Raw genomic sequence first — 17611 nt, 5'->3', positions numbered from 1 at the left:
ATCTAACATCTGTTTAAAGATGTATTTTACTGTTATTTTTTTAATTTTTTTTATGCAATGTCTTTTTTCATTTCTGTATCAAAAATCCATCATATGGTTTTTACTTGAATTTGATGGGACTTGGTACCAAAAACCACACCCTTAGCATGAGGCCAAGTGCATCGAAGAATTCTGAATTGCACAAACGTCAAAATACAATGCGAGGCAAAAGGGAAACCCCGAACAGGCCCCCAGGCCCACTATGTCTGATCACACATCAGAATAAAATATAAAAAAAGACAACATAAAAGAACAATAACACAACTGTTACAAATATTCCTCTGTCCATTCAGGTGACCCCAACTCATTGCCAGAGCCCCCTAGACGCGCTTTCACCGGCGGCAACACGGAGAGTATCAATGAATGTAACCAAACACCCAGCCCATGCACCGATGGAATATGCATTGATATTGATGCAGGATTCAGATGCCAATGTACCGACGGGTATCGACTGATTGAGGACGAGAACCGATGTGTTGGTGAGTCACATGTTACTTTTCAAAACAAAAATTTGACGTGGTTTCAAAAAGGGCAAATGTTGTCAAGGATTGGGTGGTTGCTTTTTTCGAAAATGGTGTTACTTCGGTAGAGGTGTAGCACAGTAAGACGAAAGAAAACTTGGGACAGAGAAAGCAAAACAAAAACCCTTATGGATCATTTGTCAGTTTGAAGTCCTGCACCATGAGTTAATGTTTTTAAACTTACTGATGGTTCCAAGGCCAAGGTCTGAGCCCAAGAGGTGGTTTCAAAAAGGGCCTTTACATTTTGACACTTATTGTTTTCATGAAAGTAAAGAACTGTGTGGTTCAAGAACTGTGTGCTGCAATTTTAATAGTTTTTGATTTATTTTGTCATAGAGTCTACTATTTCTTCAAAAAACATTGATGTGTTCTTTTCCAAGCCTGCAGTGAATTTCTAAACATTAAACGAGACATATTTCGTTCTCATCCTTCATTTCTTAACTTTATATCCATCTTTAAAAACTCACTGTTTTGAATTGAATATGCTGATCTGTGTTTTATTGGTTTGCGTTATAGTTTCACTGCATAAATGTGTTATCTAATGTATATTCTGCATTTTGCTTTTACAGAATTGTACACAATTTAATTTCTTTTTATTTTGACCCATGCTTCCTTTTACAGGCTTCCATGTTTCTATTGTTGTAAAAATCTGTGTTAGCTTTTGTGGCTATAACTTAAGTCCAGATTTTGTTAACAGAGTGCTTCTCGGTTAACGTTTTAAAGTGCTTGTTTTAGTCCTTTTTAAATTTGTTCCATCGATCATTATTTCCTTCGTTGTTAAGTGCTTTCTTTTAAATTGTGTACCTTTCTCATATTTTTGTTCTGCATTTATTATTGCATTATTTTTGTAAGTTTGTATCACTGTATTGTGGTGCTGTTGATCTCCTGGGTTTACTAATTAGTCTTTTAGGACATCAGCACCATAGCATTTAAAAACTTACTGGTAGTATTAAGCACTGTATAATCATAAATGTATATTATTATTACTTGTATTATGGTTTAGATGTTATGCACAGTATAAGTTCTATTTATTATTATTGCCATCTTTAAAGACTTTTTTATTTTAGTTGAGTATGCTAATTACTGCTGTTTGTTTGGCCTAGTCTTTGTCAGTATTTTGAACGTCTAAATTTCTCTTTTAAAGTGTGTGGGTTTTTTCTGTCTTTTTTATAATTTCAATATAAACCCCAAAAATATTTTTTATAATTTGTTAGCTGCAAATGTAAATGCTAAATATGTAATTTATTGTAGGCCTACATTTTATTGTTTTTAAATTTTTAAATTTTAATTTTTACAGTAATCTATCCCCTAGGCTACAACCAGCTTTTTTTTATGAACCAGAAATAACATCAATATATTCTTTAATTTCTACTTTTGTCTTCTATCCGTCCTAGATATAAATGAATGTGCATCTCAGGAAGAGGTTTGTCTGTATGGTAACTGCATTAATGAGAAGGGCTCCTTCCGTTGTGAATGCAGAGAACCATTGACCCTGGATAGCACTGGCCGTAGATGTATCTGTAAGTAGTAATAGCTTTAAAATTCTTCATGGAGTTAATCTGTACTTCCTATAAAGATATTTTTATCGCAATGTTTCACAGCCACAGTTTTTGCCAACCAAGGGTGGCAAACTATGAAGAGCCATAAATGCAAAACAAAAACAGATAGCCACTGTTTGTAAAAATGTCATAGCCAATTGATACCAATCACGGGAGGTATTTTATTAAATTGAAAGTTTGCCAAAAAATAATAATAATAATAAGACTTGTAATGCGCATTGTTGATTACACAACTGAATGTTTTGCTAACATTCGGCCGTACATACCAAACGGCTCGGTTTGTTGATCAACAATGGATATGTCTATACATGTATAGACCTTTATCATGATGCCGCCATCTTGGTCAAGTTCCCTGTATCTAATAAACAGTAATGAATGCTAATATTCATTTTTACCTAAGGAACCAGACTATTTTGTCTTGCCTCAATTTGGTTACAATGAGCTGGATTGAAATAAAAGTATGATATTACTTGGGAGTCTCCCAAGTTCTAGGAGCAAGAAGATGGCGATATTATGGCTGAGGTTCATAGAGCTGCTAAATTTGTCTCATAACTCAAAAAGCTGTCTTTAAAACAAATTTAAATAAGCACTTTGATACAGCGGCAAAGACAGCACTTTATAAAAACTAGTTGTCGTTATTAGTAAGCAAGTATATGTTCTTAATCAATCTTGTATGCTTAATTCCCCCCAGCTGTTATCGGTGTGGTCGGTACAGAAAGAGACAATAGAAAGAGTCTTTGCTGGCACAAAACAGATAATCCCGGGTACGAGTCAGTGTGTGGAATGATCGTTAATACAGCTCTGACTTACAAGGAATGTTGCTGCTCTGAAGGAGTGGGTTGGGGAACAAGTTGCGACCCTTGCCCTCCCAACGGTGGATGTGAGTCAATCTTAAACATTTCTATGTACTTCACGTACCTTGTCTTTCGCACAAACGATAGTGGTAAAACTGAAACTTTTAAATTTCTCACTGAATATAAAGAAATCCTGCTCTCTGATTTGCTTCTCTTGTGCTGAGGATAATGTTCACAAAAGCTGCTTGCAATCTCCAACTCTTGGGGTTACTGAAAGGTGGAAATTTTAACATACCGCCTGATATTTAGATCTTAGTATTTTTACTTTGTTGTCAGCGATGGCGCTTGCCCCTAATACTTATATGATAATCCACAGTAAACAGTGAACTGTATTCTGCCTAGCTTTGAGAAATTTTGATCATTCTAGTCATATGTAAGTCTATCCACATATTTTAATCATCGATTTTAAATTGCTACTTTTTTTGTGTTTTTAAAAAACTGTTTTCAATGATGTAAAAAGTAACTCAATTCATCCTCCTGAAGGCTGTGAAACTTTTATTTCTGAAATAAACCAATCAATAATCAATAATAAATATTTATATGAATGTATTCCAAATGTAGATGAACAAGGAGTTCTCTGTGAGACTGGTCAGGAACCATCGGGTCAAACTGGCTCAGGACCGGCCGCTATCCGTGAGTACCAAGACGGCTTCTATCATCCAACTGGTGAGGATGGAATATACGCACACGCTTCTGAAGGGACGACCAGTGTAGTGGAAGTGTAAGTTAGTGTTCAGTGTTTTTTCTTGGTTTTGTTGTTGTGTTGTTGTTTTTTAGGGCATGTCTTGTTTGAGCAGTCTACTGCCTCAGACTTGGCAAGTTCTGATGGCTGAATGATAGGTGTGTGGGTGCAATTCCCAGTCATGATAATTATGTCCTTGAAATAGTACGGAAAAATAGAGTTTCAAAGGATCAAACACAGATCAACACGAAACAATGTAGTTATAAATGCGAAGCAAAAACTAGCTAGAAATTGTATCTTCCATTTTCCAAATGTACTTAATGGTGATAACAAATCTTTTTTTTTAAATTTTTGTATTCAGGTTTGATCCAAATGTTGGTCCAGACCAAGGTGGTCCTCGTCCATTTAGAGAACCGTATCCGACTGGTCAGTCCACTGGAGGTTCACCACCCTACACTGGTAGGCAACCTCCCTACACTGGCGGTCAACAGCCAAACCCTGCTGGTCAGCCACCATACTACGGTGGTCAGTCACCCAACCCTGCTGGTCAACCTCCCTACTACGGTGGTCAGTCACCAAACCCCGGCGGTCAACGACCCTACTATGGGGGACAGACACAGAATCCTGGCGGTCAACCTCTTAACACTGGCGGTCAACAACCTTATTATGGTGGCCAGTCACCAAATCCTGTCCGTCCAAATCCCTACTACGGTGGGCAGACGCCAAACCCTGGCGGTCAACCCCCGTACACTGGCAGACAACCTCCCTACACAGGTGGTCAGTCACAAACACCAAGCGGTCAGCCTCCGTACTACGGAGGGCAGCAGCAACCATACCCTAGTGGTGGGCAGAACTACCAAGGAGGAGGGCAGCAACCAACATACCCTGGCCGACAACAGCCCAACTATAACCCCAACCCTAACACCAGGCCACAAGGTGTTAATCCTAGACCTCAAACTGGAGGTGGAGGACAGCCAAGCAGGGGCACATCTGGGCAAGGTAAGAACAATGGTAAAACAAAATTGGGTGGCTATTAAATCGTCCTTACTCCCAACTGAGAAGTTGAATAATGCACGACACATCCACGTGTTTGAGCTGCAGCCAGTCACACTGACCCATATGACCCCTGAGCACAGCCAGATTATAAGCTGAAATCGATTCTCAAGGAAGCCATTTGAAAATCTGAAACTCTCTGTTAACTTTAATTTATGTTTCCATGTTATTGGATTGATAGACTATGGGCTCTTCAAAGTAACTGAACAAAAAAAAACAGAAAAAAAACAAATGATAATAATTCACACAAAAATATCTTGATTTTTAATAAATACTCCTTTGTTTTCTCAACAAACTTCAGGTGCAGGTGCCTGTGATAGTTTACCACGAAACATCTGCGGTCAAGGGAAGTGCCTCAATGTGGAGGGGACCTACACATGCCAGTGCTACGCTGGCTTCTCATTTGATAACGACCAAAAACGCTGCGTACGAGCAAGATACAACAGAGGCTGATCTGCAACTCTTTCTTAAAATCTTAATATCTTTTTCTGTGTATGTTTTGATGTGGTTTTTATCGGTTGTGCCTTCCATTGTACAAAATCCATTATCAAGAAGCAGCTTACGCACATTGGAAGGGTCGGGGCGTGGTTATCACCCCCCCCCCCCCCCCTCCCCAAAGCTGCATGGTGAGCCAATGTACCCAGACTACGAACTAACATGCTGCATTTTAAGCTATGGAGCATTGGAAACATCTTCATTCATTTCTGTAATGGTAATTGTTAATTATTGGTGGGGTTTTTGTTTTGTTTATTTGGTCAGTTTCAAAATTTCTATATTTTGAGGTTTACAAGCAATCATTTGGCCTACTTGACTGTATTTGTGTGTTTCGTAGAAACTCCAGCAGTCACATAAAGTCACATGAACTTGTCTCTCCATGCTTACTCGAGATCCCCATAATCAAATACTGGATTTAGTTTGAGGCGAGTATAATAATTCAGCTCAAGCGGCAGTCAAATCGACTTTTAAACTTGCAACAGCTTAAAAATTCCAAATAAATATCAACAAATGAATATATTTTAATCTGTTGTATAATCTTTTAAATATCTAGAAGTTTAACTTTGAAAATTGTATATTATTATTACATGACACATTTGCTTTTGATTTGCCGTTTGTGCAAATATTTTGAAGCCCATGTTCGTCTTAAAGGTTCAGTCTTAGGTTGGTTTTTGTCAATGAAATACTGATTTATAGACGAAATTGTCAAGAAACATAAAGTAAAAGCCAGTCACCTGTGAAAGTTTCAGCTGAAAACAGTGTTTGTACAGCAAACAAAGCGTGGTAGAATGTTGAATCCATCCCTGTTTAGTGAGTGGATGGTGATTACCAACAACATCTCTGGCCGCAGCATTCACAAACGGACAACAAGAAAATTAGACTTCTCAGTCAACCCTCAGAAGTCTGAGAACCGATTCATCCATGAATCGTTTCTCAGACTGAAATGTTTTTAGATCAAAAGTTATCCAAACCATATTACTATGAAAGTGGAAGTGTCATGGCCGAGCGGCTAAGAGCACCAAATTCAAATGGGTTCGAATCCCCAGCCCTGACACTTGTGTCCTTAAGCAATACACTTAACCATTGCTTCGTCCTTCGGATGGGGGGCATAGAGCCGTTAGTCCCATGTGTTGTGTAACGCATGTAAAAGAACCCAGTGCACTTATCGAAAAGAGGTGTTCCTGGCTGTGGCTGCTGTATGCACCGTAGCACATTTTAAACCCTTGTAATGTGCTAAATAATTTGGTCTCGGAATTCATCACTGCAATAACCTATATCTCTCTGAAAGTTTGTATATACTCAGCGCCTTGAGTACCTTGTTATATAAGACTTTGATATTATTATTATGAAGGGAATCCTTTCCCAAAAATTGTTATGCTAGCAACAGCTGCTGAGTACTTCTTACCAAGTAAGTTTCATGCCCATTCATTTTGAGAGTACATTATCTATGACCGAGCCTTTACAGGTATCGTAAAGGATAAGTAAGGATGGAAAAACACCATTGTTGAATTTTAGTCTGAAACCTTACAGGTTATAAAGCTCAAGGATAATTTTTTCTGTGAAATATTTCCCTCTTAAATTAAAGTCGTAATACTCAATCAAACTGGGTATGAAAACCTTAACAAAAATGCAACAAGATTTCAGTTTGTTACAACAAAAAGTATAATATAAGGACATTATTATTATGGTCCGAAAATGTGCAAGGTTTCTAACTTTTGGGGTACATTATTTTCTCCCTGCCCAGATTTTCATAAGTTTGTTATTTCATGTAAAATTTGCAGTATATACTGCCCAAATAAATTCAACAGAGACTGATCACATTTATTGGCATTCTAGCTCTCAAATTTACTGACGTCTTCAAGGAAATTGAGTCTGCAGCCAACTTCTCTTGCATTTCATTAGACATTTATAAAACCATACATTAAATTAGTAAACAGTTAAGAACAAATTAGCACCTATTCCAAAGAAATATATATATAGTTTTTTTAAAAACATTATTTGTTTATTTACTAGATAGTATGTACTCCCCCCAAAAACGTTTCCTTTTTTTAAATTATTCATCAGTTTAGGGAAGTAAATTGGCATATTATGTTTCCAAATATTTTGAAATACCCAAATTTTACATAAAATTATCAACAGCCAAAAAATCTTACTCGTTTTGTTTTTTATTAACCAAAAAATGTTTCCCATTGTAGACATACTCTGTTTCATAAGCCAGACTCTTTTTATTTACTCAAAACCAATATTTTTATTTATTATATACCCAACTGTTAGCATTGCCAATTTGGCTTCAGTATTTGTAGCAGTGTATATATAAAACAAACATCGTCTGCTTAAAATAGTTGGTATCAAGTAATGTACATCGTCTTCCAATGCAGTCGTAAATCTAAATGCATGTTTGGAAATGGAAGTTATATTTTAGTTAATGAAGTATGGCACTGTTCTTTGTCTATAACTACCATTTGCATTCTGTTAATGATAAATTTTATCTGATAAATTTTATGTATTTACCATATTAATTATCCTATAAACTTCATTAAAACAAAATACAGGTACCGAATACAAAGGCTCAAACAACATATGCATACCAATAAGCCATTTGCGAGTTGAAATTATTTCTGCTACAACTTATTCAGTCACAAACTACAGCTAAATTTTAATTATAATGATAGCTTTCGCCTAAAAAGACAATCAGGGCGGTTTACAAGGATGCGATTTAAAAAGCTGAGACCAAACACAATAACAAAAGATTGCAAACAACATACAGATAAGGAGTACCCAAACAAATGTAATCACATTATCAAGACAGTTAAAATAGTTCAGGGCAAGCTTTTGGGTAGCAACCTCCAAATCAAATAGCAAAACCTGGTACCATTGTGCCATAGACATCCATTTAAAATTGTGATGGGTGTTATCACACAAAAGCTTACCAATAATCAGGGAACATAGCAACTGTCTCTGAAGTCTTGAGGAAGTCAAATTTAAGTGGTAAGTTGTGACTAAGTAAGTCACTTTATTATCAGACATAATTTCAAACTTGCAAATGGCTTATTCAAACCATGGAGGTACATGTAGGAATTGTTCAAACAGTCCAAAGGTGTGGTAATTAATCTTACACCATCAGATGTTAGAATTTCAGGCCTGAAATTATGGCGTCTTTGCCCCCGTGTCTTGGTCTTGGTGCCCCTTAAAAAATTTCCCTTTCTCGGATGAGATTCCAGGCCTGAACTTGCTATGTATTCCCGTGTGTTTCCTGAACAAACTTCTGGTTGGATAATGCTCAAGTAGTAAGGTGAAAGCAACCGATTCTAACACTTGATCTGTCAGCAACAACAAAACCCAGTTTGCCAAAAGGCACAGCATATGTAAATAGCACCATTCAAAGGCACTATGTTAGTGCCCAATACCATACTACTCTGTGACACCAGTGATTTAGCATTTTTACAAAAAGCTGTCCAATTCTGTTTGATAGTGTTCACAACCCATCCAATGCTGACTCTCTATGCACAGTTGAGGTCAGTTAAAAGAACACGTTGCCTTGGATTGGTCGAGTTGGTTTTTGAAAAGCGTTTTGTGACGGTTTATCATAAAATGCATAATATGATTAGAAAGACGATGCAAAAGTAGAATACAATGATCTACACAAATATGCCTCAAAATTGCGTTGTTTTCTTTTTACCTCGGCCAATAACACGGCCGGCCATTTATGGGAGTCAAAATTTTGACTACCATAAATGGCCGACCGTGATAGTTCGCAACGTAAAAAGAAAACGGTGCACTTTTGAGAGGATGGATGGATCATTATACTCTACTTTTAAAACATCTTTCTAACCATATAAATTTCATAACAAACGGTTTCAAACGCCTTTTATAGACCAACTCGTCCGATCCAAGGCAATGTGTTCCTTTAAAGGCACTAGACACCTTTGGTAATAATTGTCAAAGACCAGTATTCTCACTTGGTGTATCCCAACCTATGCTTAAAATAACAAACATGTAAAAATTTGGACTCAAGTGGTCATCAAAGTTGCAAGAGAATAATGAAAGAAAAAACACCCTTTTTGCACAAAATGTTGCGCTTTCAGATGCCTAAGGCTTCAGGCCTGAAGTCTTAACATTTGAGGGAGAAATTACCTCTTTCTCAAAAACTCTGTACTTTAGTTGGAGCTGTTCAACAGCTCCCCATTACTTGTTACCAAGTAAGTTTGTATTTTAATAATTATTTTGAGTAATTACCAATTGTGTCCAGTGCCTAAAATAATCTTCCCAAATACTTTTGTTTATACATATAGTCCAGAGAGTTCAGTGCATAAAACACTTGACCAGAGAAAATAGTAAAAGAATTGGAACAGTATGTTTGCATGGCACTCCAAATTTGATCGTGCATCTATGTCATCTGCCCAAGATGACATCTACATACATGTAGTAAGTTATTTGCCATGTACACTGTAAGTACTGAATCTATGACGGTCAATAAAAGCAAAATATGCAAAAGAAATTGTTTGAATCTAATCTTGGGTGTTACTTTGATTGTTACTTAGGGACGTCTTACTTAGCATTGTTTGGCAATGTTAAATTTCCTAAAATGTCGCCTGTTAATTCTAAAACAAATTAGTGGAGAAGAGGTGTTCCTGGCTGTGGCTGCTGCATGCGCCGCAGCACCTTGTAAACCCTTATAAGGTGCTAAGTAATTGGGTCTCAGAATGCATCGCTGCAGTATAAACCTATCTTTCTGAAAGTTTGTAAATACCCAGCGCCTTGAGTACCTTGTTTGGTAGATACGTGCGCTTTTTAAGACTTTGATATTATATGATCTGTATCACACAAACAGAGACTTGCCCAGTCCCTCAGAGCGGAGCCAGTCTATAATTCACCCTCTATCAGTGTCTAATACATGTAAATAAAAAATGTAAAATCTATTTTTCCCTCGAGTCCAATTCTCAATAACCAAATATCTGGCACAAACTTTACATGCAATGAGATTAATTACACTCTCAGTTTCCAAATGAGCCCATTGAACAAGAGATCAAAGGTTATCATTTTTGTACAAATTTCAGCTGCTTTAATACTCATCATGTTAACTGTAAGAGAGATAGCAGTGCATTGTGTCCTGATGATATTTAATGTTTTAAGTCCACATGCGAACTTTGGCCACCAGGAAATAGTCTAGGTTGTAGCAGGTCATACTTTCTTTTTAAACGAAGGTGAATTCTTCAATAGGAATACAAATAAAGACTGTTACATAAGTCCTTAACACTATATACAAATCCATTGGAAATGTTCTGTGTATGTGTTTTTGGTGGGGTTTTTGTTTGCCATTACTGAATGTCACACCCGGTGTTCATTTTAGTGCCTACACAGGGATATCCATCTAAAGAGGTATGTTGGCAGTTAAAGGCAGCACCTAAACACAAGAGTAAAAGCGTCCCACTTCTGGTGTTAAACACTGGTACATGGCATACATGTATGGAATTGATTTATAACGCATCAAGTGTCTTAGATTTAGACTGTTACATGCGTTACCTACATGTAGCTGCCAAGTGAATTGGATAGGGTTTACTGTGATAACTCTATATTTGTATACATGTCACACATAGAGCGTTGTTGTCTGTCGTTTCTTTTGATAGACTATAAGCATACTAAGGCAAATTGTGCCTACACAGGATTATGCTCACATGGTTAATTTAATACCATGTAATACTATTACATGAACAAACAAACGTTGGGGGTTTTCAGGGTTTCTTTAAATATGATTGTGGGCTCATTGATTTTTCATGTACATATCAAGTCAAACAACTTCATGCTTCACTGCCTAAAGGGCATTACAAAACTCATATAAAAATGAAATAACACTTTACAGTAGAAAGTGTGTTCAACTGATCAAACACAAAGCTGTTTGTCTGGGTTTAAAGGTTTGGTAATTTTTGTCAATGTAAAACATATTTATAGGCACAACTATCAAGATACAATATAAGTCACCTGTGAAAGATTTAGTTGAAAACAGCGAAAGCAAATACACATTTTCACTAAGAACGATGAGGTTCAAGTACTACAAACAGAACAACTTCATCTCAACTTTTGCTGATTCAAATTTTGCAACATATTTTTCATCCGCTTTTATTGATTTCGCTGGGGGTATGCCAGACAAAATTATTTAGCAAAATGTTTACCACCATTATACCAATAGGCTTTCAAATAAAAATTTCACAGTTTGTTTAAAAGATCATTTTCACCAAAATCGTGACCCAATCGTTAAATGCAACATATTTGGAGACGTGCGGTAACTAAAGGGATTGATTATTAGTAAAATCTGAAACAAGATTAAGGTAAGATTTGGAAAGGTTTGCAGTGACACCATGTAATGACTAAATCTAATGAGTTGGGGTGGTTCTGAAATGAAACGTTGGGTTCAACTCAACGTTTCGATCAGGCTGCTCTGATCGTCTTCATGCTCTGATCGTCTTCTGGAGAAAGACGACGAGTTGAAACGAACAGTTCTTTTCAGAATCACCCCAACTCTTTAGAGATAGTCATTACATGCTGTTACCACAAACCTTTCCATATCATATTTCCACCATGCAAAGTTTTAAATTCCTACTTTAAATCTTTTAGCCGGAAAACATACATGTAGCAAAGTCAAACTATCCGGTATTGGCTTTTATAAGTTATACTTCTATAATATCTTAACGAGTATCAAACTTTCATGAATAGAAAATCCTTGGTCACTGATTAAGGCACCGTTGATTCTATTTACAGATAATTTTAGTCGGGAAAAAAAATAGTTTTAAGTTTTCACCCATCAGTCTCAGAAATCTATTCCTCTTTTCCCGGGTACAATTTCAATCATTGTTAGCAACTTAGAATCTTCCTTTCAGAATCTCAACCGTATAAAACTTAGCATAAAAACTTACTTGGTAATGAAGTAACATAGTTTTTGAGAAAGAAGTAATTTTCCACGTATTTGATTTTGAGACCTCATAATTAGATTGTGAGGTCCCAAAATCAAGCATCTGAAAGCACACAACTTTGTGTGACAAGAGTGTTTTTCCATTTCATTATTATCTCGAAACTTCAATGACCAATTGAGCTCAATTTGTCACAGGTTTGTTATTTTATGCTGCATTATGTTGAGATACACTAATTGAGAAGACTGGTCTTTGACAATTACAAATAGTGTCCAATGTCTTTAATCAAGTTTACATCAAATAAAGTTGTGTCATTGAAAACATTCTCCATCACACGCCCTGGTCCCTTTTTTTCACCAGAAACACAAGGCCTGACAGGCCGCTTCAAGGTGTGGGCAACAATCGACCATTTTTCCAGGGGCCATTGCCACCTACTCCTTGGGCTGAAACAGGTTTACCCCTTTACAGTCCATACGAATGTAGGCTTGGGTATCATACATCAGAAGCCTGGCTGGTAGAGCAGAAAGCACTACCTCCCCAACTTTATCAAATTAATTAAATGCGAATTTTTACAGGAATTTAACTGTCAATTTGGTGGGAGACAAATCTATTAACAATTTATAACAAGCGGTCAAAAAAATGTTTAGTTATACTCTGCTGACTGGATTCACGGATTCACATTTTGAATTCTAGGTCATATGTAAAGATTTGCCGACCAGTAGACTACATGTAGAAATATATGATTTTTCTTAATGCACACCAGGTTTATATGAACTTGGTGGGGAAAAAACACAATGCTAAGATTTGAGTACTTAATGATCCTTCAGGCACATGATTTCAGTCTCTAGATTGTCTCTTAAAACAGCATGTCATAATGATTAATCTGTTGGAGATCTTATCTTTCAAAAGTAGAATACATTAATTTACACAACTTTCCCCCGAAATTGCCTGGCTTTCTTTTACTTTGCGAACTTAAAAGGGTCCCCCATTTTGTCCCAAAATGTTAAACTCCACAAAATAGTGGAAGACGCTCGATCATAAAGTAAAAGGAAAACCACACAAGGGATTGCGTGTGAATCATTACATTCTAGTATTCCACGTAAAACATCTTTCCAACCATACTCATTTCAAAACAATAATGTGCCAAATCCAAAAGGCAATGGTCCCTTTATCTTAAATGGATCCTAGTCCGATCTTCAAGTATTTGGACTTTCTTAATGTACAGCTTCAATTCTAAAACAATTCTCATCACAACAGAGTTGCATCTTTGTTTTTGTCTTCTAATCTCCATATGGAAGTCCATAATGTGATATTTGTGTTCACAGATTGTAATGTTAGGCAACTTTTTTGCTAATAGACCTTAATGCACTTCACGTCGTTTGAGTTGGCCGCCCTCGACCTTTGCTTATTGGCGCATCTTGTGAGGGGTATTTACAAAACTACGATTCCACCTCATCGTTTTTAGCTCTGATGGTGGCAGGATTACGTCAAAGAATAGGATCCATTGGCAGTCAGGTAGTGGACCAAACAAATTTCTACAGGTTTTTTTGTTGTCTCATGTCAACAACAATTCATGATTTGCCAGGACTCGGTCGGGTACAAAGACAGTGCATTTTTTAATAGGAAAGAGTTAGTGGATGCTTGGATCAGATCATGATATCCAATGCAACCTTTAAGATCCCAATAAACAGACTCCACAATAAAGATTCTTTTTCCGGCTCTTCATCCATCGGATAAAGCTTCCCTACCGACGGCTCTTGCTCACTTTCCATTCTCCATGGATCAACCTCCTCCAATGTCTGATCCAGTAAAATGTCAAACTCGTATAAAGTAACATTCGGATAAAGCGGATGTCCATAAACCCCTATCCCCACGGGACGTTCTATTGACTGGCAGATGTCAACGATTTCTTCTCCGAATGTTGCCGCCTTCATATCATAGTCATCATACGTTGGATGCATCGTGGTCGACGACGCGTACACATCAGCATCGCCTTCCAGGGTCCTTAGACTGAAGCGAATGTTCCCATTGCGACTGAGTTTGTAGTAGGTGAAATTTCCCGATGGGACAGACCCTGTTACTGTCTGCAAGAGTATGTGAGTTTCACAGATGTAGCCATGCAACCATGACAACAAAATATGGAGGAACAGTACGATGGTAGAAAGACGAAGACTGACGAACATGTACATGATGGCTGGCCAGAAGGTGCTGAGCTAATCATCAACACAAATGGAGACTGTTGAGAAATTGAAAGTTTTTTAACTTTAATCTTGTCTACTGAAGGATAATTTTCTTTTTGCAGTTAAGGTATTTCCGTAGGAAAAGCTTTGAATCTGTGGGAAAGTTTTGATGCAGCACCAAGCACAAGACCAGGGGCCAATTTCACAGAGCTGCTTAAGCAAAAAAATTGCTTAAGCACGAAAAAAGCTCCCTTATTTTACACATGTTACTGGCCAAAATGTCCTGCCATATACATTGCTTATGACTAGTATTAAGCTGTTGTTTACTTAGCATTACAATTGATTGGAGTCTTAAGCGGTAATCTGATTTTACTAAGTAATGAATTTTTTGCTTAAGCAAAAATTGTTTGCTTAAGCAGCTCTATGAAAGTGGCCCAAGAGCAACAGAAGCCATAAAGACGGTCTCTGTGGCCTCTGCTTACATAATTGCAGGCCTGGTTTAATCATCCAGTAGAACACCCCTACCCTTGCTCTACATCACTGACAGGTACATCATGTCCATACAATAATATAATAATAATATCAAAGTCTTATATAGCGCACGTATCTACCAAACAAGGTACTGAGTATATACAAACTTTCAGAAAGATTGGTTATTGCACTGATGAATTGTGAGACCCTATTATTTAGCACCTAATAAGGGTTTACAAGGTGCTACGGCGCATATAGCAGCCACAGCCAGGAACACCGGGGCGAACCCCTTCTCTTTTCGATAAGTGCACTGGGTTCTTTTACATGCGTTACACAACACATGGGACGAACGGCTTTACGAAAACACTGACAACTATTATATGGTCTACTCTTATTAGGTAACAATGAGGACTACAACTATTATATGGTCTACTCTTATTAGGTAACAATGAGGACTGCGCTGTATGGTGGTACCTTTTTGACAGCTTAGGGTTTTATTACACTAAGAAGGCATCTACAACACAAATGTCAGTTCCCCCCTTTTCAAAAACTGCATTATGTCTGTGTAAAGTAATTTGAAGAAAGCTGCTTTGATTTTGAATGCTTTGTGTAAAACGGTGTGGTTTGTTTATGAGTAGAGGTATTTTTAATGAACATATTTATCTGGTTTATAAACTGCTGGTCCGCCTTCAAAGAAATGGTTCAATACGATACTATAATACAATTTACTAACTATATTACAAAGGTTGCTGTGTAAATGTACAGAACAGAACTGCTGTAGGACACAGTGTTCCCAGCTGCCAGCCAGTGGGTGGGTGTGGCCAAGGTCCGAATTTAGATTCTAGCGGCCTAGAGCAGCAGCCTAGGATGCAGCCTAGGATGGGGTTAAGGATCGTCCAACTAGAGTTTAAAATAGTTTAATCATTAAATTGAAGAATGTATCCATTCTGTGGAAGTAGTTGACTATTGTTAGTAATGTCCGGAAACTAGACAACAACAAATTTTCACAAAATGATTGAAATGTCAAGCAGCTACTCTACCCACAACCCAACAAGTGGCAGTCATCCCATTTTAGTATAATTAACAACGAGAAGAAAAACACACGAGCTACATTTGAGAAGGAGCTTTTTGCAAATGTATCCTACCTTGTGAAATTTAACGACTACACACGAAATGTGTTTAGCAACGTTCGAGTGTGATGTGTGTGTGGTGTACTGCTGGTAGTCGGGTTCTCTTCTTTACAGTCATGGCTCTCAAACACCACTACGATAATAGACGTCTAGATTTCAAGCCGCAGCCAGCCGATTAAAATTCATAAAATAGAACACATACAGTCCAGGGAGGTGACAAAATGTATCATTTTGCTCATTTTCTGAAGGTGGATCTTGTTCTTTTATTCAAACGAGAACTGAAACTTAAACCATAACATTAGACACTGTTATTTGATAATTTTACAATTGAATGGCTTTTAATGTTTGGAGAGCAAACAAAATATTTAAAAATGAGCCGCAAACACCATGGAGGATTGCAAACACCGAGGCAAAATGCACTACAAAACCATAATTTGAACAGAAATTGTACCCTTCGTAATGATAAGAAATATTGTCGTGACCAGCATAACTGGGTAAGGCCTTACAAGGCATACGATCACGAGCTTTCTAGCAATACTAAACAAAGACATACAACAAAACAAATCCCAAAATGACCCATGAGTGCATGCCCGACAGTGGACACTATTGGTAATTGTCAAATAGAGGAAGGACAGAGACCTCTATATTATGCTTAGTGTATCTCAACAAATGCATCAAATAACAAACCTGTGACAATTTGAGCTCAATCGGTCGTCGAAGTTGCGAGATATTAATGAAAGAAATGGTCACACGGAGTTGTGTGCTTTCAGATGGTTGATTTCGAGACCTCCAATTCTAAATCTGAGGTCCAAATAAAATTTGTGGAAAATTACTTCTTTCTCGAAAACTATGTCACTTTAGAGGGAGCCGCCTCACAATCAACCTCTCCCCGTTACTCGTCAACAATATAAGGTTTTATGCTAGTAGTTATTTTGAGTAATTACCAATAGTGTCCACTGTTTTTAAATATCCCACCATAATTGTTTTCCAACATTCTTTATACGGATGGAATAGTCTCTATTATATTTGAGATCAATGGGAAACTTGCAGTGGTGTCTGCTCCGAAGTGATGCAGTAAGTTTTAGTGTAAGTTTCCAAAATTTAAGAGAAATTTGTAAATTTTGATGCAAATTATCTTGCAGCATGAAACTTGAAACCGTCTTTAGTTTGATGACGGATCCGACGGAACGTGTCAATGTACCAATGTATTAGGTAGCTGACCTGACCAACCTGATACCCGCTAGCAATTATAATTTCCTTGGTCCTTTACCTTATCATACCAATTTATTCACACACTCTTCTAGCTTTTTGGTGAGGTAGGCGTGTCAAGCGTTCTTCATAATGGTAACGAGTAATGGGGAGAGGTTGACAGTATAAAACATTGTGAGAAACGGCTCCCTCTGAAGTGACGTAGTTTTCGAGAAAGAAGTAATTTTCCATGAATTTGATTTCGAGACCTCAGATTTAGAATTTGAGGTCTCGAAATCAAGCATCTGAAAGCACACAAGTTGGTGTGACAACGGTGTTTTTTTCGTTCATTAAGATCTCGCACCTTTAACGACCACTGAGCTCAAATTTTCACAGGTTTGTTATTTTATGCATATGTTGAGATACACCAACTGTGATGGCTATTTAGTCATTAACAATTACCAATAGTGTCCAATGTATTTAAGAACCTCGCCTTATTGTTTACTATTTGAGCTTTCGCAGGCATGCTGTACG

The 17611-nt window shown here is 37.3% G+C and overlaps 2 protein-coding genes across 5 annotated transcripts in view; one reads left to right on the top strand and one right to left on the bottom strand.

Annotated features, from left to right (window-relative positions):
* LOC139939520 (uncharacterized) overlaps window positions 1-8581 on the top strand; it is an 84129-nt gene extending 75548 nt beyond the window's left edge. For all 4 annotated transcript variants that reach the window (XM_071935602.1, XM_071935680.1, XM_071935758.1 and 1 more), the window contains 6 exons: window positions 333-518; window positions 1955-2080; window positions 2811-2999; window positions 3535-3694; window positions 4017-4654; window positions 5010-8581. In XM_071935602.1, coding sequence (XP_071791703.1) covers window positions 333-518; window positions 1955-2080; window positions 2811-2999; window positions 3535-3694; window positions 4017-4654; window positions 5010-5161 — 1451 coding nt within the window. In that variant the 3' untranslated portion in view covers window positions 5162-8581. The remainder of the gene's footprint in view (window positions 1-332; window positions 519-1954; window positions 2081-2810; window positions 3000-3534; window positions 3695-4016; window positions 4655-5009) is intronic.
* A 1168-nt stretch (window positions 8582-9749) lies between these two features.
* Window positions 9750-16065, bottom strand: LOC139939741 (UPF0669 protein v1g209471-like). The gene is made up of 2 exons (XM_071935879.1): window positions 15905-16065; window positions 9750-14344 (listed from the first exon to the last, which is right to left on the bottom strand). The coding sequence occupies exon 2, from the start codon at window positions 14295-14297 to the stop codon at window positions 13755-13757; it is 543 nt and encodes a 180-aa protein (XP_071791980.1). The 5' UTR covers window positions 14298-14344; window positions 15905-16065; the 3' UTR covers window positions 9750-13754.
* Window positions 16066-17611: the final 1546 nt, after the last annotated feature.

Source organism: Asterias amurensis, chromosome 1 (assembly GCF_032118995.1).
Source record: "Asterias amurensis chromosome 1, ASM3211899v1".
Lineage (NCBI taxonomy): Eukaryota > Metazoa > Echinodermata > Asteroidea > Forcipulatida > Asteriidae > Asterias > Asterias amurensis.
Note: the sequence above shows the minus strand (reverse complement) of the source record. Positions and strands in the feature narration are given on the sequence as shown.

What these genes read in the sequence shown, in the direction of transcription:
- LOC139939741 (XM_071935879.1), bottom strand. Translation starts at nt 14,297, where the DNA reads ATGTACATGTTCGTCAGTCTTCGTCTTTCTACCATCGTACTGTTCCTC.